Source organism: Maylandia zebra, linkage group LG20, assembly GCF_041146795.1.
Source record: "Maylandia zebra isolate NMK-2024a linkage group LG20, Mzebra_GT3a, whole genome shotgun sequence".
NCBI lineage: Eukaryota > Metazoa > Chordata > Actinopteri > Cichliformes > Cichlidae > Maylandia > Maylandia zebra.
Window position 1 is genome coordinate 22958567 of NC_135186.1, and position 24634 is coordinate 22983200.

General features: G+C 41.7%; 1 protein-coding gene across 2 annotated transcripts in view; it reads left to right on the forward strand.

Annotated features, from left to right (window-relative positions):
- The first annotated feature begins 361 nt into the window (after window positions 1-361).
- Window positions 362-24634, forward strand: part of samd10b (sterile alpha motif domain containing 10b) — a 64033-nt gene continuing 39760 nt past the window's right edge. Inside the window, exon 1 of one of the 2 annotated variants that reach the window (XM_076878302.1) lies at window positions 362-731. In XM_076878302.1, the coding sequence (XP_076734417.1) occupies window positions 719-731 (13 nt within the window). In that variant the 5' untranslated portion in view covers window positions 362-718. Of the gene's footprint in view, window positions 732-19710; window positions 19882-24634 lie in introns of those variants that run through there. The other variant, XM_004545986.2, reaches the window with a different exon arrangement.

The following is a 24634-nucleotide window of genomic DNA, read 5'->3' on the forward strand; positions in this document are numbered from 1 at the left end:
GATAACCAGGCTTTCTGTAATGGGTCATTTTATCCGATTGCTGTCCCAGTGTGCAGAACTTGGAAACTTTAGGTTGAGGAAACTAGAAGGTTTCAAGCAAACATCAGAGAAAACTTCTATATTATTATTATTATTATTATTATTATTATTATTATTATTATTATTATTATTATTATTATTATTATTATGACAATAACAATATAGTTGGAAGACGAAAGTTTTTCTGGACATTTTTAAGAAAAAGGGGGTGGGGGGTTCTGTGTTATGTGAATCTCTATCGTCGCTCGTGATTTAACAAAAAAGAGGCGTGGATGTGTTTGTGCGTGGGGTGAGAGAGAAAGAGAGAGAGGGAGTGAGAGAGAGAGCGGCGTCTGTGTCCTATAACAGCTGGTGTCGGGGCGTAATGACCTTTTGTCTCCAGCCGGTCAGGTACAGAGGGAGGGGGGGCGGAGATACTGAAGGAGCAGTTTCATAGCGGACTGGTCCCGGCATCCCGGAGACCAAATGGCCGTGAACCGACAGAGAGGAAGAGTGTGATCTAGGTTTTTCTTTTCTCCCAGTACTAACAGCAGTAAGAGCTGTCTCCATGCTCACATAGGTTAGAAGGGGCAGGAAGCGCTCTTCATCTCTCACGCTCAGTAGCCTACATTTTATCCGTCTGGCAGAAGAATGAGAGAGTCCTGTTGACACCACGGAGAGATACACGCTGAGACCGACTATGGCTGTGGACGGTAAGAGCGCCTACTATTCCCTTTACTAGAGCATCTTACCCATATCCACAGTGGGTATTCATACGGGGCATGAGCTGGTCTCTAACTGTGACTTTATAAGCTACTTTGGGGTTTTCTTTGACACCATATCACATTTGCACCACATCTATTGTTTTTTATAGAACATTTATGATGCTATTTTTGGTAAAGGGAAATAAAAATGCCTTTAAGTAGCAGGAAATGTTTCTATGGAGATTATTTTATATATGTTTTCTTTATTGTGGAATAGCCTCTAGATTTCAACTATCCTCAGGAAAAATAAATGAATAAGTAAATCTGCAAAGTTGTTTCTGACAGGATTTCAGGTAAGAACTTTTCAAAATAAATGTGGATTTAGTCTTCTCTGTCATGTTAAATTTACCTTTGAGAAAAAAGACTTTTAAACTTGCATGTAGTCAAAAATACCCAGCTGTAACGTCCAGTTAAGTAGCCAAAGTCTTTGTTTTACAGGAAAGAAGACTGTATTGGAGGTTCAGTGTTACCCATGGTTTCTTTGTACTTGATTGTATTTGTCCAGCGTCTGGCTCACCTGAATACATTACCAGCTGAAGAATAACAATGATGCTGTATTCTTTGTTATTCATGCTTTTGTTTTGCTGTTACACAAGTATGAAATATGACTTCATCAGTCATGTAAGCACAATAACCCACCCCCATCCTTTCAAAGCACCACCAACCCCACCCCTCACAAAACAGAATTTGTTGCTTTTAGATCTGGATTGAAAGGATGGCATACACTACAAAGAATGGCAATCCATAGCTCTCTCTTTTCTTTTAAATCTGCTGATTGATCTGATGACTGTTCTTCATTCATTAATTACTGTTTGTTTTATGAAAAGCTAGAAAAGAAACTGATAGTAAACTACAAAAGCCGTTTAGCAGCTTTGTTTTGCTTGGAAATATGACTGAAATTTAGATTTTGCGTATCAAAGTGATGTCTTTAAAAACCAAAATTCCCCTGAAAACATGTTGAAATAAATCCTACCCATTTTTTCCTTTTGTTTTTGTTATGAGGTCACATTTTACGCAGCCTCAGCTCAAAACAAATTTCTCTTTGCAGAGCTCTGATTGTCTTCCCCCCCCCACCCAGCCCACTTACCCTAGCTTCAGGGGACCAAACGAATTAGACATTAATATACTGTGCAAAAAAAGCTCTTCGGTGTTTTTTTGAATTGTTTGTACCCTTGTTTTTTGTCCTGCCACTTTCTCTTTCCCGCGCTTGGGTGGTTGGTGTTAGCTCCAGGCTAACTAACTTAAGTGAAGCCTAATCAGAGCCTCTCTTTGCTCAAGGGCAATAATGTGTGTGAGAGCGTTGGTGTAGTGCCAAGTGGGGTTTCCATCTGTCCTCTGTCTACTGAAGCAGGTTAGCTCTTCATTAGCATGATTGCAAGGTGGAGGCTCAGTCAGATATGCATACGTGCATACTGACACATTGGACAATCCATAATTAATCCATAGTTTACTTAAGCATCATTAATTTACTCAGAGCCTTGGGCGCTGATGCCACCCTGACACTGCTGTGCCACTTAAACTTTAATGAATATGGGTCCAAAAAGACTGTATCACTGCTTGAAGACATGCATGGGGATGACTATACAGCTAGGAAACGATATCAGACTTACTAACATCTGCAATAAGTTATAGGGCACGGATACTTATTTAAGAAGATTTTGTCTCTTATTTAAAACTTTTAGAAAGAAAGTTTAAGAGTCTATTTGAGGAATTTAGATAATTGTTAACCGAGTTTACATCCAATTTGTGAACTGTGATTACTTTCAGTTGGGTACGTACAGAACCAAAGCGACACTGACTGATAATGCATTGCATTGATTTTCATATGCCAGGAGACTTTAGTGTTATTGTGAGGTAGGCTCTCGGCAACCGGCCTGTGACACTATCATTTACAAGAGCTGATCTGCATTTTAAATGGTATAATAGACATTTTGCCTCATCTTCATGTAAATTGCTGAGGGAATTACATTTTTCTCCTTGCTGCCTGCTGCACAGCAAGTCAAGCTATATAATTATATTCCCCTCTACGTTAGGCAATTCCGATTGGATGAAATTCATCAGATATTTGCTTAAATCATCCAGGACATCTGGCTCTGTTGTCATATCTGAGATAAGCAGCCATACAAATGATCCAAGTGGGCCACTGTGCCGTCCAGTGCTCATTGTTTAGGATGAGCAGGATTTTTTTTTCTCCAGAGGAGAGGACAGCAGGCTTCATCCCATGTTCACATTAGCGATAGACATGGGGGCAACCCAGTGTGTGTCCTCCAAAAGGCAAGCCTGGCCAAGCCCAGCAGCAGCATATCCAAAGATTTTGGGCCAGGATAGAGCATTCCAGCATGGTTTCCATCCATCCATAATACAGCGAGACATAAGCACACACACTCAGACATACAAAAAAAAAAAGCCAAAAGCCATGCCCACACCACCAACCTGACAGGCCCACACAGAGACAAGCGCACAGCTGGATCTGAATCTATAAACAACACATTTATTTGTGTCTCTCTCTGGGCATGTTGGTAGAAAGCCTGTCAAAGAAGGGTCGATAGTGGCTGTTTGCCATGGTTCATGATGGACACCTACTGTAGGATGGGGGCTTAAACATGAGGAATGTTTGTACTGTAATTTTCTTCTAAAAGACAGACATGCTGCAGCATTATTTTCTTTTAATTACTCTGAAAATGTAGTTCTACCATAAAATAATTCATAAAAATGAACAACTATGGCCTAGTTACACGCTCCTTGAATAATCTATTGTGTTGTCCTTCCTCCAAATGATGGTTAACCCTTTCTTCAAAAGCCCCAAAGCACAAATAAGTAGCGTTTCTTCAGATCAGGTCACACCATTGTGTGCTCATTTGGTTTTAAATGAACTGCCCCTTTCCACTGAGAAGCCAAATATGCACACATGCTTTGGTCAATGCATCCATTTGTGTTTGTATGTGTGAACATGTTGATGAAGCATAAGGGAAGCTAACACCCCTCTGAGTGAGGCGCTGTGGCAGGAGGAGTGTTAGCTGTAAACAGACAAACTTTGTTGTTTTCCTGGTGTGTGCTATATCGCCTGCTAGAGAGTGCATCCATTTGGTGCTGGAGCCAAATGTGTTTGGGGCCTCTGTAGTTGGGTAATATGGTAATGGTGTGCTAACCCTCTCAGCTACAGTGGCATGGAGGGGTTATACAGCAATTTCATGTGTTTATGCTTGTCAGGGAGCGTGCAAGCTGTTAACCTCTTTGCTGTGTCCATCATCATCCCGTGCTTCCTCACAGCAGGAGGGTGTGCCACTCAATATAATGCATGGAGAATCCTCTTTAACACACGCATGCACACACACTCATGCACTCCAGTCATCCATCATCAGCTCTCTGATCCACTGCTGCCCTGCAGCTGCACCTGGTATGAGCATGTGCATTTTAGACTCGCAGAGAGAGGAATAAAGGCTAAATTGACAGAGGGATAGAGGAAACAGGGGGGATGTGTTTGTGCAATCTTGTACAGTAACTGGAATTCCAAGACCACATTAACAAGAGCCCTGAGAAGTTTCCATAAGCTGTTTTATCAGCTGAAGGATATATTATTGTTATTAGTTTCTTCATAGCTTTGGCTACCATTTTTTTCAAGTGATGATATTCTTGTAGCTCACTCAAGAGAATACTGAAATGATTATGTCTGTACATAGTAATGTATGTTTATAATAGAAAGGTTGGGCCATAATTTTGTAGTTTGTCCTTTTCCCACCTTTTTCATATATTGTAGCTAAATCGACTGGATAATATGAAGGAAATAATTATCTCATGAAACATTTGAAATGTTATTTTAAAAGAAAAGTATGATATATGATATGACATCATCATGCTATATGAGAAAAATGAGAAAGTGACCTTTTCATGAGAAAATATTGATATGAGAGTACCAATGAAGCATTTATTATTAGAAAAATATGAGATGTGTATTCAGTCTTAATTTTATTTATTTTTGTCTATAAAGGAAACCTGTAATATCTTTGCATTACTTAAATTTTAACTTTGTTTTTTAAACCAATTCAGCTGCTGATAATTTGATTAGAGATTGTAGTATGTTATTCGAGAAGCCTCAAGTGTCATCCACTATTACGCTCTCCAAAATAATGAGATATTTTTGTACAAAATAATTTTAATTCCTCAATAAGCTTCTTACCCCCTTTTTATATGTTCTTGTTCATAATGATATTTCTGCCTTTCTGGGTCTCATCACTGGTGAGAATAACTTTTGGGCAAAACCACAGACTTTGGTTTTGACTTACTCAGGTAGACTGTGGTGTTTAAATGATGCTCAGTTGGTACTAAGGGGCCCAAAGATTGCCAAGAAAATATTAAATATCCCCCACTCCATTACACCAATGATACAAGGCAGGATGGAATCATCTTTTCATGGTGTATGCACAAAATTTTGACCCTGCCATCCAAATATTGTAGCAGTAATCAAGACTCATCAGACCAGGAAACGTTTTTTATTTCAATTTTCTGTTCTCCAATTGTAGTGAGCCTGTGTGAACTGTACTTTCCTGTTCTTAGCTGACAAACAAGGCATCCAGTATGGTCTTCTGCTGGAATCTGCTGCAGTCTGTTCATTCTCCTTTCTGACACTGATTTGGCCTTTTCACTCAAAGAACTGCTGCTCACTAAATATATTTTCCCTTTTATGGACTTTTCTTTGTAAGCTTTAAAGATGTCTACACAGGAAAATCGCAGTATATCAGCAGTTTCTGAAGCACTTACTAAAAACCTTGATACTGAAAACATGTTTCTTTCCCATTCATTTGAAACTATGCCTAAATGCATTGAGTTGCAGCCACATGATTGTTGATGAGATATTTGTGTTAAAGAGCAGTTGAAGAAGTATACCCAATAAAGTATTAGGCGAGCTCTTGTACTTGTTACGTTAGTAAAGTTTTAGGTAAGTGAACTTCTCTTGGCTTACTGTTTTATAAAAAAAATGTTCAAAGCCCTAAGCCGAGCCAGGGATATATATATGTATTATCATTCAGATGATTTCCCAACATGGCTGCAGGTTGGTAAGACTTCCTTCAAGATGAACTCTGGTAAAACTAGAGAAACATGACTTAAGTTGCACAACTCACTTGGTAATTCAGGGTGAAGCCAGTCGTATTAGTAACACAATATGAAGTTTAGATCAAACTCAGGTATCCATTAGAGCAGGGGTGTCAAACTCAAATACACAGTGGGCCAAAATTCAAAACTGGAACAAAGTCGTGGGCTAACGTTAATATTTATTGAAATATATTTATTCCTCCAGATATAAGAATGAATCTTTTCTTATGGACTCAAACAGGTTTTGCTGAAAAACTGAATATGGAACAAGCAAAGCTTAATACTAAACAATATATATATATTAGCTGTATAATACCAGTAGACAAGCTCTGATAGTAATTTGGTATGGCTTCGCGGGCCAAATGTAATTAGGCTGCGGGCCAAATTTGGCCCGCGGGCCAGAGTTTGACACCTATGCATTAGAGTGTTGCTGTTGGTGGAAAACATTTTCTGAGATAATGATGTAACGGGTTTTTTTGTGGCTCCGTGAGACCAACCGCCAACTGCTTTAACCTCTGACCCGATGTGTAGGACTTAGATGGACTCAGTACGGTTCAGCGGATAAACATTTCTGCTTTAATCCTGCAGGCCTTTCGCAGATTGATGAATGAGTAAAAGAGGAGAAGCCTGTTTCGGGGTAAATAAGTCGCGGATTAACAAGAGCACAGTGCGGTGGATTTCTGAAAGATTCTGTTCTGAGGCGTCACACCTCAACTGTTTTCATTGAGTCTGCCCTGTGCCCTCATTGATACCAATGCCATGCCTGTAATACTCTGCCAGATGACAAGGCCTCACCTTTCCCAAATTCTTGTCCTGGCTCCAACTTTTCTCCCGCCTCTCCCCCCTCACTGCTTCCTTTCTCTATCCTCTTGCTGAATTAAAGTGCGCACAGGCCCATATCCAATTTCTGTATTTTAATTAGCCTTCTGCACACAGAGAAGGATCAAGGGAGAGGAACTGAAAGGGTGTAGGGACAGAAGAAAAAGAGAGATGTAATTTTTCTGAAGGATTGCACTAATTAGCTTTAATTTCATACAGTGGTTGTATCCCCCATGCATCACTCTGTTGTTACTTACAGACTTAACTCACTGTATTTTCCCTCACTCGCATACTTGATCAATTTAATTACTGAATTTTGGCTGTTGTGATAAAGCATCTGTGTAGTTTTATTTTTGACCATTATTGCGGTAGTTCAGTTGTAATGACTCGCATTATTGTTTATTTCTGCTCTCCATCATTACCATCGGTCCCCAGAAAATGAGATGGCAGCAAACGGGAGGCCATGTTCCACTAATATCTTTGTGTCCTCAGCCTCATCCTTGGCCAGATGTCTTTCAGTCTGCAGTTTCAAGGAGAGCAGTCAACCCCTTTCCCTCAGTCGCTAACTCTCCCATTAGAGTCTGCTAAACAAACAGCCTAATTAAGTGTGGCCTTGTGTGATAGGGTATGCTTGGAGCTTTTTACTCTTTTTTTTTAATAGGTTGGCCTGCTCCTCCTACCAAATGCTGGGGGTCAGTGAAGCTTGTGGAGCAGATTGCCCATTACACCAAATGGCTAATGGCTCCAGCTACACCCTAACAATGCATACCTCCTTGCATAGTCAGGAGCACAAGTCACATCCATTCATCCACTCGAAAAACAATTACATTACTCCTAATAATAACCTAGGAGCGTGTGGCAGGGTCCGTCTGCATGTGAGATGTGTCTTCTACATCGGTTTACGTGTATATATTAAGCCACTGAAGTGTGCTTGCGTGACTTTGAAATTGAACAAGTTTAAATCTCGTTCCTCCCGCACCTCTTCCAAAAATAGAAATCAATTTTGTGTTCCGTCTTCCCCTCTTATCAGTCACTTAGCTGTTCCCTCGCTTTCTCTGCTCCAGCCTATAAATCACGCTTTTTAATTGCTCTACCTCCATACGGCCAACCTTATGTTGCGCTCCTTTTTCCTTCTGTCCATATTCCACTCTTTCCCTTCCTGCTCTGTTCCCTGATGTGTATGATTACAAAGTTCCTTTGAATATACAGCAACTGGCAGGGTCTATAGCCTCCTCTGGCTGTCACGGTGCTGTTCGAATAGGCCCTCAATTTACCATGTCAATAGGCAGCCAAGTGTCAGCCGAGGTGGAGAGGAAGAGTTGTTTAAATGCAGCTCAACGCACAGTGACTCTCTTTAAGCCAAGCAGTATGCTCTCTAGTTAGCTGCATTTACCCCCACACATTTATACAGTGTTTTATTTCCTAATTTTATATGTTCTCAATATATCTTTCTCAAATGCACTTAATTTCCACTTCCTTTTCATCATCTTTAAAGAGATTTTTGGAAACATTCCTGTCTGGCTCTTCTCTCTTCCCTATGGTACCTCTCTGAAGTTACATTAAAAAGAAGCCCCTCCCCAGCCACGTCAGTTCGACAATTCTTTGCATGTTCATTGAACATGTGACATTTTCACTTCACAAACTTTTTTTTTTGTATTTCCTTTTTTCACTCCCATGCTTACCAAACCCAAGGGAAGCTCTGGCTGATGAAAAAGCCATATGGCGCTATCGAAAAGTGCCTCAGACCATGGAAAATACACATTACAGTGATTTATAACATGCTCGAAATGCACTGATAAATGTGAGTAGTTTAATATGACATTCAGGTTCCCGTTTGTGTGTACATGTGATCCGATTTTCTGCAATTAAGTCACAAATAAGAACTGACTTTAACGTCCAAGCCCAGGAGATGTCTGGAGGCTGAAAAGAAGAAATTCTGTAATTTTAGCTTGAATGTAACCCACTTTTCCTCATGTGGCCCTTCTTGACTTCTTAAGTGATTCATTCTCAAAAAGAGATTGGGGCTATTATGTCAAAGGCAATCTCTCATACGGCACATAAAGATCATGTGTTGAAAAAAAATGTTTCTATCTGCGCTTGATTCTGAAACAAAATCTTCTTAGATTCTTACCTGTCTTATATTATTTCCACTTCTAGCCCTGGTTCTCTATTAATTTGTGGTCGTTTTGATCCTTTACTTTGATCGCTGACATCACATGGTGGAAACACTGGGCTTTAGCGTGGCACTCTTTGTGTACAATACTACGCTTTTAAGTGATTGCACCCTTTTGACCTGATTTAGTTGAATCCACTGAGACATGCGGCTGTTGCAACTTATCCTTAGATTAGGATGGATGTGTCTCGTAAGAGTTATAGATAGAGGCTGCTGAAAGTGATTGCCTAAGTGCTGTATTGGTCATAATGGCTGTTAGAGCAAAAGACAAAAATCCTGTAGCTATATATAAATTTTTTTTTAAGCACATAGAACAATCTAAGACTTTTGCAGTTCTTTACAGTTGCTTAAGGGAATAAACAGCAATCAGTTTGTCAGAGTCCAATTATATCTCCCTCAAAACATTTCCTCTCATTCCACTTCATGTGCTTTTGTCCTCCGGTTGTAGTCTTATGCTTTTATAGAATTTTGCTCCAGAAATAGCTGTTATATCAAACTAGGAATGACAGACGTTAAAATGGAACCAGGACCAAACTATTGTCGTGGGAGGCAGCCGAGGTTACGGCGCTGTCAGTCAGAGTTAGTGGGGGCGGGCTCTAAGCTGTCATCCCAGTGTGTCGGTCTCGCCCTACATATCAGGTCACTGGTGCTCTGCAGGCTTTGGATCTCGGTAGAAGCAGACACACACAGAGATGCACATACACTACTTTTAGGGATATAGCTATGTGGGGTATTGTATATACAGTATTTTTTTCTTCCTTCCACTTGTGTGTGCACAGCACGTTTGCGCTGATGGGCCGAGTCACCGAGTCTGGAACAATGCTGGAAATAAAAACTGACACAAGTCAGGAATAATTCTTGTAAGAAAGTCCCTGCCTTCAGTGGATTTTCGAAATGGATGACGAGATGAAACAGATCTGACCAACAGATTTGACCAAAAAAAAAAAAAAACTGATTTAAATTTCTCTGCAATGACTGAGAGAAGAGAAAAGCACAGCCAGTAAATGTAGGGATATCATGTGAGATGGGTTTGAGGTGCACTAATTTGACAGAAAGTGATGTAATTAAGGTCTGTATAATAAAACTCTTCTCTCCCAGCCTGTCTCATCTAAAGTGAAAATGGTAGACAATCAGCCAGTGCATTAACATCAATAGATGTGATGGCACAGAGATAGGGCTGTGTGTGTATGTCTGGGAGATATAACGCAAAAGAAGCAAAATGGGTCACTCACGCTTGTGCCATTAATGCCCCAATGTTAGTGTGATGTATCTGTGGAACAACTAGTGTTTATTTGTGTGTGTGTGTGTGTGTGTGTGTGTGTGTGTGTGTGTGTGTGTGTGTGTGTGTGTGTGTGTGTGTGTGTGTGTGTGTGTGTGTGTGTGTGTGTGTGTGTGTGTGTGCATTCGTATAAGTGTCTGGCTGTGACATCTGAGTAGCTGGGTAATAATATGGAAATGGTTCAGTAAAGTACAAGAGAGCGTAGCGCTGGTTTGGCACTGCAGTTTTGGAACGCAATTACTGAAACTACTGAGACTGTAGTTTCAGTAATTGTAACACTTCTGACCAAGAAGCACTGGTGTTGGCGCTTAACAAGCATACACGCACACACGGGGGTGATTAATTGGCTGGTTTCTGAGAGGAGCCCAGAGCAGTTTCTGCTTCTCTATGAAACATCTGGCATCATTAGAAGCCAACATTAGGGAGTTATCAATAGAGAGCTGATAGTGTTTGAAAACCTGTTATTTATGGAGCTTTGTGGTGCATTAGCCACGGAAATGGGCACAAAGACAACTTACCAAGCTCGAAAAAGATATTTGTTTGAGTAAATGCTTTAAAAAAATAGCCTGAAGTGTCTAATTAGTGTAACAACATGTGTTAGTGCACCTCAATTTGACCTCTTACCGGAAGCTTTACTCTTAGTTCTAACCAATGCCCTTTCCCTCTCTCTGGAATTCAACATGTGTCCTTCTCACTTGGATTCACTTCATCTAGGCGGCTCTCCCATTTCTTTTTTTGTCTCTTGTTCCCACCTTTGATGCACTGATTTAATATTTGGGTTTGCTACCTGTCCAATTCAAGCCCAAAAATCTAGATAGGATATCTGTGACTATGAGGCAATCCACTGGCACGATCTATTCAATTCAGTTCTATGTTATTGTGCGTTTGCTTTGCCACTGAGCTGCAGCTAGCGGCAAAGCTAAGGTAGAATGGAGCTAATGACAGACAGAGAGCAGTTTGGAGGCACATCACGAAGCTACAACAATATATTTGAACTCAGCCACAGCCAAGATATCAGCATCAGACTGGACCAGGAAAAAGCTGGATCTACTTTTGTAGACACCATCAAGTCTTAGTCTAGAAAACTTTTTTTTCTTTTTGTTTTTTTGTAATTTTTTTGTAATGCTATTCTTTTTTTCTTTTTTTTTTTCATTTTAAAGTGCCTGCTCTTATAAACACTAGGCATAATTGCAACCATAGATGGATATACACTCTTAGAGAAAACAGCCATGGTTATAAAAGTGCAAAAATATCTGTGTTAGATTGCAGAGGCAAAGCAGGAGACAAACAGGAGAGACATTTTCTCTCGGTGCCGAGATGGATCAATGAACTCATCACACACTAGGACAGCTGACTGTCAGCACACAATATCCTCAACATATTTCCATTTGTTTTGCAATTTTCGAGTAGGGCCATGCTTTAGCACTATATTTTTGAATAGACGTGAGGGGTAATTTGACCTGCATATGCCTATCCACTCGATGTCATCCTCAGTCATGCTGGTTACCATGATTGTTGCAGATTCACTAAATTACTTTGAACTGAATAATTAAACTGAGCTTGCACTTCAGTAACTCACAGGCGATGTGGGTGTTTTCCATTATCACACTGTATAAATTAGTGTAACTTATAGCTGAAGTGGAATTCAGCTTAAGGGGCACAATGACTTTATTGGATGGAGCTTAAGTTTACATGACACTCATGTAACAAAAATTCTTCAGGACTATTTTTGTTTTAATCTTTTATATTTATAGCTTATAGAAACAAAAAAAACAAGTTTCTCACAATATAAATTCTGAGTTTGAATAAATTATTGTTCAAATAGTATAAATACCTTGTGTCTCTTGGTTTAGCTCAGTATGTGTAATCACAGTCATGGGAAGACAGTTGATTTGATGGTGTTGGAATTAAATAATTTTCTAGATGATAATCATGACAGTCAAAAGGAGGGTAAGACACAGAAGATCATTGCTTCGAGAACTCAGGGAAGTTTCACAAGGAGCGGTCTGATGCTGGTGTCAGAACATCAAAGGCCACCATACACTGACATCTTTGGAATAGAGGCAACGGCTTAAGCATTTTTAATGTCAAACTACACCCAAATGAACGACAATATCTTACCTGCGCTAAGGAGTAAAAGAACTCGATTGTTGGTCGCTGGTCCTCTTTACAGATAAAAGTAAATTTTGTGTTACAATTGAAAATCAAAGTCATAGAGAGACACAGAAGTCAAGGGTTTTGATGTAGTGTGTGTACGTGCTGCAATGTGATGGTGTTGCTGCAGGACTACGGTGTTTTATCAAGTCCAGAGAAACATAGCTGTCTGCCTGGAGATTTTAGAGCACTTCATGGTTCCATGTGCTGGCAAGTTTTATGGTGATGCTGACTTCCTTTTCCAGCAGGTGTTAGCGCCTGCCCTCAGTGCCAAAACCAAATTGTTTGTTGATCGTGTGTGGTTGATTGGTTGGCCAACTCGTTTGAACTGAACACCAGTGAGAATTTACTGTATGGGGTATTGTGAAGAGGAAGAGGAGACCAGCACACCTGATCAAACAGATGAGCTTGTCAGAGCTAGATATTTCTAAACAGTCAGTTCTTTATTGACGGAAATATTCAAGTAAAATGAGTTGCTCTATTGGAGGTAAGATGGCGCCGGTGAGGTCGGCTGCCGTCACGACTGCTCCGACCACTTTTTCTTTGTCTTTGTTTTTTAAGTTAGTTTTCAGCGTTTCTAAATCGGCAAAATCACCACCATTGGGTACATTAGGTATGACAGTGACACTCTTGTTTCTATTGGTTTACAATGTACTCACAATTCGAAGTTTTTAACTCCGGATCCGAGCTGGCCGAGTGAGATCTTGAGGGAGAACAAAGGGAAGCGGCGGCGGCCTAGAGGGAAGCGAGCCGGCGTCAGGAACAGGCTGAGAGCTCGTGCACACCGCACACCTCTGCCTAGCATCCTGCTCGCCAACGTCCAGTCACTGGAGAACAAGCTTGACGACCTCAGGGCCAGGGTAAAGTTCCAGAGAGACATTCGGGACTGCAATCTCCTCTGCTTCACCGAGACATGGCTGAACCCAGCGGTGCCGGACCACGCCATCCAGCCGGCCGAGTTCTTCTCGGTTCACCGCATGGACAGGACACGGGACTCGGGGAAGTCAAGGGGAGGCGGCGTGTGTTTAATGGTGAACAACAACTGGTGCAACAGTGCGAACGTTGTTCCTCTCACACGCTCCTGCACACCAAATCTGGAACTACTGTCCATCATGTGTCGTCCTTTTTATCTACCTCGGGAATTTACATCGGTCATTATAAGTGCCGTTTATATTCCATCACAAGCGGACACGGTCACCGCCTTATGCGAGCTGCATGAGGCACTCACACAGCACCAGACACAACACCGGGACGCTGCGCTTATTGTGACGGGGGACTTTAATAGCGCCAACCTCAAACGCGCAGCGCCGAACTTTTGTCAACACATCTCCTGCCCCACCAGAGGTGAAAGGACACTGGACCACTGCTACACTACGGTCAAGGACGGCTACAAGGCACAATCCCGCCCTCCTTTTGGCAAATCTGATCACGCCGCCATCTTCCTCATCCCAAAATACAAACAAAGGCTGAAACAGGAAGTTCCGGTTCAGAGGAAGGTCGCGCGCTGGACGGATCAATCGGTGGCCGTGTTACAGGACGCACTCGATGACGCAGACTGGGGCATGTTCAGAAACAGCTCCGATGATGATGTCAACGTGTTTACGGAAGCGGTTGTGGGATTCATCGGGAAACTAGCGGATGATACCGTGGAGACAAAGACTATCACAACGTTTCCCAACCAGAAGCCGTGGGTGGATAAAACCATCCGCGACGCTCTGAGATCCCGCACCGCTGACTACAACACGGGACTCATGACGGGGGACATGGACCCGTACAAAGCCGCGTCATATAACGTGCGGAGGGCGGTGAAAGAGGCGAAGCAGCGCTACGGGAGGAAACTAGAGTCACAACTCCAACAGAGTGACTCTAGGAGCCTGTGGCGGGGACTAAGGACAATAACGGACTATAAAGCACCAACAACCGGTATGACGAACGCGGCCGTGACTCTGGCAGACGAGCTGAACACTTTCTATGCTCGCTTCGAGGCTGCAGCTAAGGACTCCAACAATGCTAGTGTTAGCGGCGCTAACGGCTGCAGACAGGAAGATACTGCCAGCACCGGAAACGTGCTCGTCATCGCCAAGCATGAAGTAAGGAGAGCCTTCAAGAGAGTGAACACCAGGAAAGCAGCAGGACCAGACGGCATCCCAGGTCGTATCCTCAGAGACTGCGCATACCAGCTAGCTCCTGTGTTCACTGAGATATTCAACATCTCTCTATCTCAGTCGGTGATCCCCACATGCTTCAAAGAGTCCATCATTGTTCCTGTCCCGAAGAAACCCCACCCTGCTTCTCTCAATGACTATCGCCCTGTAGCCCTCACCTCAGTAGTGATGAAGTGCTTTGAACGCCTGGTCAGAGACTTCATCATTTCTTCACTACCAGACACACTGGACCCACTACAGTTTGCTTACCGTCCAAATCGTTCCACAGACGATGCCATCTCTCATCTCCTCCACACATCACTCACTCACTTGAACACTAGAAGGGGGAATTATGTTAAAATGCTCTTCATAGACTACAGCTCTGCATTTAACACCATAATTCCCTCCACACTCACCACCAAGCTGGAGCATCTGGGACTCAGCTCATCTATGTGTCAGTGGATCTCCAACTTCCTAACTGGCAGACCACAGGCAGTAAGGATGGGCGGACATGTCTCAGCCTCCACCACTCTCAGCACTGGCGCCCCCCAGGGGTGTGTTCTGAGCCCCCTGCTGTACTCTTTGTACACATATGACTGTGTGGCCACTACCAGCTCCACCACCATCATCAAGTTTGCTGACGACACCGTCGTGGTGGGCCTGATCTCTGATAACAACGAGACGGCCTACCTGAAGGAGATTAGGAATCTGGAGAACTGGTGCCAGAGGAACAACCTCCTTCTAAACGTCAGTAAGACAAAGGAGCTGATAGTGGACTTCAGCACTAAGCAGGAGAGGAACTACCAGACCCCCGTCATCAACGAGTGCCCAGTGGAGAGAGTGGACAGCTTCAAATACCTCGGAGTTCACATCACGCAGGACCTGTCATGGTCCTGTCACATCAACACCGTGGTGAAAAAGGCCCGTCAGCGTCTCTACCACCTCAGACGCTTGAGAGACTTCCAACTGCCCTCCAAGGTGCTCAGGAACTTTTACTCCTGCACCATAGAGAGCATCCTGACGGGAAACATCTTAACCTGGTTCGGGAACTGCACCATGCAGGACAGACGAGCTCTACAGAGGGTTGTGCGGTCAGCTGAGCGCACCATCCGCTCCGAGCTCCCTGACCTGCACTCAATCTACAGCAGGCGGTGCCGGACCAAGGCCAGGAAGATCGTGAAGGACCTCAGCCATCCCAGCAACAGACTGTTCTCTCTGTTGAAGTCAGGAAAGCGATTCCGCTCCCTGAAGACCAACACAGAGAGACTGAGGAGGAGCTTCTTCCCGCAGGCGATACGGTCTCTCAATCACACCACCACACAGTACTGACCCACACATACAGTTCTTACACACACTGGACATTCTGGACATTGTTTCACTTCATTACTTAAATCACGCTGCTGTTATTGTGTATATATTTATTTATATTTCTTCATACATTGTTATATAGTTCTATATTGTGTATTTTGTTGTACAGTTATTTTATTTTCAACTTTAATTTATATATTTTATCTTATTCTCCCAGTTAAATTTACCCTTCATTCTAATTTGTGTTGTACAGTTATTTCATTTTTAACCTTAATTTATATTTTATTCCTTCCTAGTTAAATTTACCCTTTTTAATTTTTCATATTTATTTCCTATCTTATTCATAGCCTTTTTTGTTTTCTTTAGGTCACGAGCAGTTGTCCAAGCATTTCACTACATATACTGTGTATGACTGTGTACGTGACAAATAAAATTTGAATTTGAAATTTGAATTTGGTGATTTCCATTAGTGTGATTGAAGTACTCTGGTAATATTCATATTTACCTTTCTATCTCACTTTTACATGACGCTAATTTAAAGCCACTGAAGCTATACAGCACAAGGTTTTAATCTGGTTAGTTTGTTTCAATACATGACAACTGTATGCAATAATTCAAATGATGGTGCACAATTTGGTTTGCTTTTGTCAGGATACTATGGGTATATGTTTGAGTTGCCTGGCTGCTGCTCCAGTCCTTCCTGGTTTAAGTAAAAGAGGAAGCTGAGGGCAGAGCTGGTTTAAGTGCAGAGGCCAACAAATGGACTTAACCATCTGGTGACCACACAGGAGAATGGGGTGTCCTCTTGCAATGTGTTTAGCTATTGTGTCTGTGGTTTTTCCCTTTGATGTTTAAAATGGTTTATTCAGTTACTATATAAGTTGCTAAGTATTTTTTGAGTAGAATTTTGTTTTCTTGTTTTCTTTGTTTGACATCTTTTATGGGCCCACTTAGTCCTTAAAATAGTTTGTTTCCATTACTGTAAATTTTTGTAGTAACGTCTTTTTTGGGGTATAATAAAACCCATTTTTTGAAGATTACACCTGTGCCTGTACATTCTTGGCTGATTGGTCCCTTATTTATTAGTTATATGCCATAATCAACAATTTCTTTTTTAAAAAAGAGAGAATATTTCACTTGATATGTTACTTCACTTGAATACAGAATAATTTACTGTTTTGAATGAAATTACAAAAACAGAATACATTTTTCATGATATTCTACCTCTTTGAGATGCACTAGTATGAGCTCAATGTTATAAGTGAAACAAACCAAAGGAAAATGCATCAAAAGAACCGTGCATAGTGCAGGTTGTGTAGGCAGGCAAAGGCACCCTCATCTATGGGGCAGGTGAAATGAAAAGAATACTGAATTCTAGGCAGATGTTGTGCATTACGGCCTGTACTTGGCTTGACACTGAGGCAATTCTGCAACACTAACAACACAGAGCACGACAGCAGAGAATTTGGTTTCTTCTCAAGATATTATTACTATTGTAGCTGTGGATTTCAGCCCATTCAATTACACTGCCTCTCTATGAAATGCAATATAAATATTATCCATGTGCTTCTGTTTCTCAGTTTCAGGGAGGGTGACGGTAAATGAGGATTTTCAGCACAGGCTTGAACCTTGACAGTTTTATTTCCTCCACCAATGCATATGTGATAATTGCAGTTTGAGTGTGTGTGTGTGTGTGTGTATGTGTGTGTGTGTATGTGTGTGTTTATTTGTCAGCAAGACTACATAGAACCACTAATCCAAATGCCATAAAACAGGGACTGTTTATTATGCGTTATAATACACAGTCTGAAAATTGAAGTGCAACTCCACGACTTTGCTTTTATTTTGACATTTTGGTTTTGGACCTTTTAGAGCTGCTAGTAGGAGATGGAGAGAGACATTTCCATCTACTGCCAATCTCTAGACATGACACTGATGTCAATTCATTCCTAGAAAGGAAACTAAGAGAATGCATGCAATTTCAAACTGCTGAATAATGCCCATAAGAAGAAGGGAAGGCAAGAAATGAAATAGGTACAAAGTGTGTGTTTTGGAGTAAAGGATTAAGAGGAGAGAAAGTAGAAAGGTACCCTGGGGATCTTTGGCCCCGACAAGAAACTCCTGCTGAGACTTTATTAGATTTGGTGTGTGTATTTTTCTGCATGTGTACATAGAGGTGGTGCAGAGATTAGATTCCTTTCCCCTTTTTTATTCCAAACTACCCGCTATGTATCAGCTGCTGCGGAAGCTATTTGAGTGAGCAAGAACGTGTGTGTGTGTGTGTGTGTGTGTGTGTGTGTGTGTGTGTGTGCGCGTGCGTGTGCGCGTGCGTGTGCGCGTGCGTGTGTGCGTGTGTGTGTGTAGAAGAGCAGTAATTGGCATGTCCACCTGACTGAAAGGCCTGGGCGAAGTGGCAGTGCCGGAGTGGAGCTGATAACATGGCAATTAGGCTGCGAGAGACAGACCCCCAATCAGCTCAACATGGTACAGAGACTTACAGAGACAGGTGGGACTACAAGGACCGACAGAGACCAGAGAATGGGCGAGTGCCCCCAGGTGTGAGCTAATTTGTCATGCTGCTATACTGAAATCAAGCAAGCTCCGCGAGGGCTTCTGCCAAGCTATCCGTACAGGATGGCGCAGGCAGACAGCTCACGTTCACGCAGAAGACACCTGCTGCGGCTGCTGACGAAAACCTTGGTTTTGTTGCGTCTTTTTAAAACTCAAATGGCACACTTTAAAAGGATGAAGAAAGCGGGCAAAGGTTTACATGCTCTGTGTCTCACAACTAATGCACAGATAAAAAAAGAGGAGAGTAATTTCATGGCTGTGTCTGATTGTTTTTGCCAGTGGTTGGTTGGTTCGTTCGTTCGTTCGTTCGTTCGTTCGTTCGTTCGTTCGTTCTTTCTTTCTTTCTTTCTTTCTTTCTTTCTTTCTTTCTTTCTTTCTTTCTTTCTTTCTTTCTTTCTTTCTTTCTTTCTTTCTTTCTTTCTTTCTTTCTTTCTTTCTTTCTTTCTTTCTTTCTTTCTTCTCCTCTCCTCTCCTCTCCTCTCCTCTCCTCTCCTCTCCTCTCCTCTCCTCTCCTCTCCTCTCCTCTCCTCTCCTCTCCTCTCCTCTCCTCTCCTCTCCTCTCCTCCCGGAAAGATTAGAAGAAGCCTCCTGGATCGCATCACATGAGCATTGCAACAAACTTTTAAAACTTCAAAGCGCTGAGTTATATTTCAGTTGGCAGACAGAAGTGTTAACACTATCACCGCCTCTATTGCTGAGTTTCTAATCATTCATGCTGCTTGCAAACTAACTCCCTGTCTGGAGCCTTCAGTCTCGACCCATCTATCTCAGCTCCAGATTCATTGGCACATTTTCCTTTTCGCCTCACTGTGCTCTTTTGTCTTTCTCTGTTTACCTCTTAGCTTCTGCAGAGCATTAGCTTTTATCTCTTTTTTCCCCCCCACACCAGCTCTCCACTCTTTTGATAAGCCTACTCCCCCCTCCTCTTTATCATCTTTTATCCCCTCATCCTGGCGTTTTTGTATGGATTCAGGGATGGTGTAGAGCAGATTATCAACTAATGCTCACAATGGTCATTTATTCACCTCTTTGTTTGCAAATCCTCTGGTGTTCAATAACCTTTGTGTTTATTTATGCAGAATAGTGTGTGTGTGTGTGTGAGTGGGTGTGTGTGTGTACATTGTGTGTTATTGAATGGTTATTATGGCCATGCTATGCTCCGATGTTTCCTCTCTAATATGTGGCGAAGGCTTCATGAGTGCTGACATACATAAGCAAAAGCGGGGTTTGTGTGACAGTAAAGCTTTAAGGACACTCAATAACATATTGAGTACTGAACCCAGACCGCAGTGTGAGTGCACTGCATTGATTTACAGACCACATGACAATCACAAATAAGTGCGGCTCATACTCACCACTGTAGGCCACTGTGTGTGTGTTTATGAGTGGCAGCTTGTGCACAGACTCCCTTGCATCACTCCAGGAGCTTTTAACCCTTGTGGATGATCACCACCTCCATATGGAGTTATCGTGTAATAGTATGAAGAGAGGATTTCTCTATGATCAGCAGACAAAGTTTAGCAAATTCCTGCCGGACAGCCTTTCAGGCTATCACTGAAGGTATGTGTGAACTGGGAACTACTACCATACTGCATTTTGCTTTTTCAAATTGCTTCTTTAATTTCAATTTAGAGGAAAAAACAAAACAATAATAACGAGAAAACCTATTAGTCTCATTGCTTGAACCACTTTAGAGTTCATTAGCACGCCATCTGGCTTATAGCTCTTGGTTCCAGTGATAGGCTTAAACTGCTCTTTAAATGAAAAGATAATATTTTGACATTGAGATGAATGCTGCTATTGTTTTGCGATAACCTGTTAAATGACTAATTTCCTGCTGGCTTTATCGAGGACATGGTTGTAAGTTGAGGAGGAAATTGAGTTTTTCAGAGCTTTGATATTTTGCACCCAAGCATCCATTAATCCACTCACTGAGGATGTTTTGCCACTCAGGGGAACAGCTGTAAACAAACACCGCATGTTTAAGAAGCCAATTTTGTTCTTAGCAGAGACGTTATGTCATTTCATTTCCATCATTATTTTGGATTATTTCCTGTGGCGTAGAGGAGGACGGCACGTTTGACAAACGGTCTCTCTCTGAAACATCTGAAAAAGTGAATTCTAAACATGGAATTAAATCAGCAAAGTGCACAATTCTGGATGGACAGTTCTGCATGTTTGAGTTATAATATTATAACATCTGCCTGGGGATACCACTGCCACTGTCACGAGTATTTGAAAATGTATACCACGCTTTGCTCGGTCTGAGCACCTCAAGTAAATTTTCATGCCTTGTCTAATTTCCCTTGATTAATTTCTAAGTCCTAATGAGGCTAATTTGATTACATTTGTCAAAGCTTTTCACACATTGTGAATGATAGTAGTTGTGAATAGGCAGATTGATCTGTGTTACCTCTGTAGTTCTTGTTAAATAATATTTTACAAACATGTACATAAACACTGATACTGGTTGCCGTGTGACACTTGAGGCTTTAATGGAAAATCACTGATTCATTGTAATGATTACTCTATGGATTCATTATGTAAGTGGATGCCTACTGCAGACTGCCAAAGTGTCATACAGTAAACGGTACATATATGTAGGCCGTATAGGTGAAGTAGTACTAGATCTACAATGTCTTTACTTTCAGTATTTGAAACATTCACATGGTAATGTGATTTCAGTTGCTGGGTAGTGTCCTCACATGCCAGCCAGGTCTCTGTCAGCCAGTTCTGACCAATCCACACTCACACAAGCTTGATGATGTATGAATGCTGTATACTATTAATATCACACCCTTTTGTTACTTGCCATCTGGCATTTGGTGCAAGGCGGTTAATGTACACTGAGTTTTTCACTGAAAATGGCTAATGACTCAGAGGATAATTTTCTGTAGTTAATTACTACAACCAACCCGCTTGCTACAGTCTTACTGTAGTTGCCTTTATGTTAGGATCTTTTCCATTTTATAATGTAAAGGGAACTACATATGGTCAAAGTTTGAAATAAAGAGGTCAGGCCAGGATTCAGACTGTTTCTTATTCTTGGGTTAAGTTTATTTTTCAACTCTTGGATTTGTATGATGTCAGAGAGAGTGGATATGCTGTGGGGCCACAGCATGATGATGAGCCACAGGTTTGCAGAAAGGTCAGTATCAGATAAATGAGGATTATTTTTAAAGTGTGAACGATCCAAAGCTACTGCACCACGGCGGAGTCAAGGGTAAAAATACGGGGCTTAAAATGAGACCCATACAACAAGCCCTCTTACCTCAACGACATAATACGTCATAATGTACTCTAGGGCTGCCACAAACGATTATTTTGATAGTCGACTAGTCACCGATTATTTTTGCGATTAGTCGACTAATCAGATCATCATCCATTGGACGTAAAACGTACAGCATATTGCACCAGCAGCATCTGCTCATATATAACTATCATTAGCTTACAGCTTTAAGTGTTTAAGGTATGTGCTAACTAAAAATAAAGACAAGATGATAGTTTATTAAATTTTAATGAATTTTACAGATTGTTTCGGTGAAGTTTAATAAACTCCTTGCTATCTAAAATATAACAGGACACCGGAGTAAATTCTCGAGCATCTCACACTTCTGATAATCAGCTGTCTGCTTGACGTTTATTCAGCTGTGTAAAAACTATAACTTTAATCTCAGCCAAACCGATTTACTCAGGAACAAATAAAATACAAAAAAAAGCCAAACAATAACATGTTTAAGTTATCTAAGTGACTTATGTATGTTTAACCTGAGTAGCGAAAGAAGGCGGTGGGTTTGAAAACGATTTGCCGGGAGTCCGGTGTTCTCACGGGCTCTAGTGAGCCTAGCTAGCTATCGAGCTAGTGGGTAACAGACGTCTCCGAAAACGTCGGCGCGCTTTTGAAAATATGTGGCATCTTGATAAACTGAGCAAATATTTGAGGTTTACACAGCTACGTTTATTTTGTGACCCAGAAAAGAATAATAAGAGTAATTTTAAAACTAACTAGCTGCCGCCGTTGTTGGAAATTGAGCTGGGCTGCGCTATGAATTCTGGGACGCAGCTTCTTCTTCTTCAGGGTTTAACGGCAGCTGGCATCCATGCAGTGCTGCCCTCTTCTGTTTCAGTCCGTTATTACACTCTTAAATCCTACTACTCATTCCTGCGTCTTTTGTGATCTTACAAAGCTTCAAACGACGCGTCGACTATTAAATCAGTCGTCGACGATTTTGATAGTCGACGTAATCGTGACTAGTCGACTAATCGTGGCAGCCCTAATGTACTCTCAAAGCAATAATAAAGGTGTGTTTACAGAAACAACACATGAGTGTTTGCACATTTGAAGGTGGAGGCGGTGATGATGGCACAGCAAAGATTTTTAACCAGAAACAATTAAGAGACCTGAGTTTGCAACAATGTGAAAACAGTAAAAGAATTAAAGATTCAAAATAGGCAGTTTGATGATTTTAACTACATTTCTTTATACACAGAAAACAAATTCATACACATTTGTGTTGAGTGTTGAGCTAGTTTTGACGTTATGCAGCATCCTTGTTTTCAGGCTGCTGTTTTTTGCTCCTTTCATCACTTTGCAATGAAACACACGGGTACCAGAATAGTTATGCATTGCCAAAGTCAAGTTTTAAGTTTCATTTCAGGGTGTAGTTACTATAAAATTGTTTATAACAAAGCATCTTGTCTGTTCCCTGGTTTGCTCAGCCCTGGTCACAACTCAAATTCTATTATTCAAGCTCATCTCCTCCCCCTTGTCCTTCCTCATCCTCCCTCTGCCTCTGACATTCACTCTGGATTATTGATTGTCAGTGAGATCTAATCTGTCCTCCCATGTCATCATACAGGAGCTTGGCTGTGAAGGGGAGAAAACAATAGACATGCATGACCTCCACAAACTCATCTTCTTAGCAGTTCACACCTTCATTCTTCGCCCCCCCCTTCATTTCCTGGTGCAATTAATTTTAATGCTCTTCTCTAAAGCTTCATTTTCCATCTATTCTCTTTCATTTGTAAATTGCCATTTCGCCTAGTTCCCTGACGTTCTATTTCTCCCTATACTCTGGGTTACTTTTCGTCATCCACTTAAGAGAGCATGACCGTGTCAGACCCTTATATCCTGTCTCCTCTTCCTAGTAGTCCTTCGTTTTCTTCCTCTTGTGTGAAACATGTAGGAAGTTCCTTTGAACAGGAGTGGATATGACAGCCAGTGACCTCGATTGGAGGAGTTAGGTGGTCTGTGTCTGTGCCTGTTTTATCTAAAGTGATCTGTAATTGTATGTTCTCTGAAACAGTGATGGATAATCAATAGTTCTGTCTGTCTCTGTGAGAGTGTGGTGGTGGCTAGAGTTAGAGAATAAAAGTCATTTTGTCCTTAATGCGGGACCATTACAGAGCTTTTTTTTTCTCTCTCACACCACTGCTTGCAAAGAGGAGACCAAGGTTGGCCTGGCATTTCCTATACCAGCTTTTGTTATTCTCTGTTAGGTGCTCTCAGGGTAGTGCAAGCTCTCACTGGCAAAATCATAACAGAAATGGCAACTCCAGCTGCGTTCTTAGCTGCACTGTGCACTGTAAGCCATAACTGCCCTGCAGTTTGAATCCAGAATCCAGCCTCATATATACAGCCTCTCTGCAGCTTGACTCAGATCCTCTGGCTTAAACAAATACAGACAGGGGATTGTACAGATGTGTGAATATATGAGTATGCATCCTGGCATTGTGAGGCCCATTAATGTATGTATGTGTGAGTATGCTGGCATTTACTAACACCCACAATCAGACACACAGATTAAGTTGGCATTTCTCTCGTCTGTGCCCTGATCAGAGTTGATGACGGGACTTGGAGCCTGTGTCGTGGATGTCCATTGTTTACTACCAATTCTCTGTTTGTGTGTTCCCCTGACACTGATCGCTTGTGAAAAGTAAACCTCAGCCCTAGCCTCTGTGACAATGTCTCGTGTCACAGCGGATAATAGACTGCAGTGCATCATGGGAAAAACCCTGGGGTCCTGGGTTTTAGATTTATTTTTAAAGCTGCGACCAGATTCTTCTTCTCCCCCCCCCTCCTGCTCGTTCAAATGAAGTAATTTCATGGCTCATTCCTGGGGTTAAAACTGGGTCTGGTGGAATGGATGAGATGTAAATAGCCCCATGCTTTACCTCTAACATGCTATAGGACCAGCAAATTGGGATCATCGGTAAACGTGTTGGCAGCATTGGTCTGCTGAATGCTGTATTTAGGAGTCCAAGTTTAATGTGTTATACAGGCATGAAATCACTGTGTGATAGAGTTTCACCC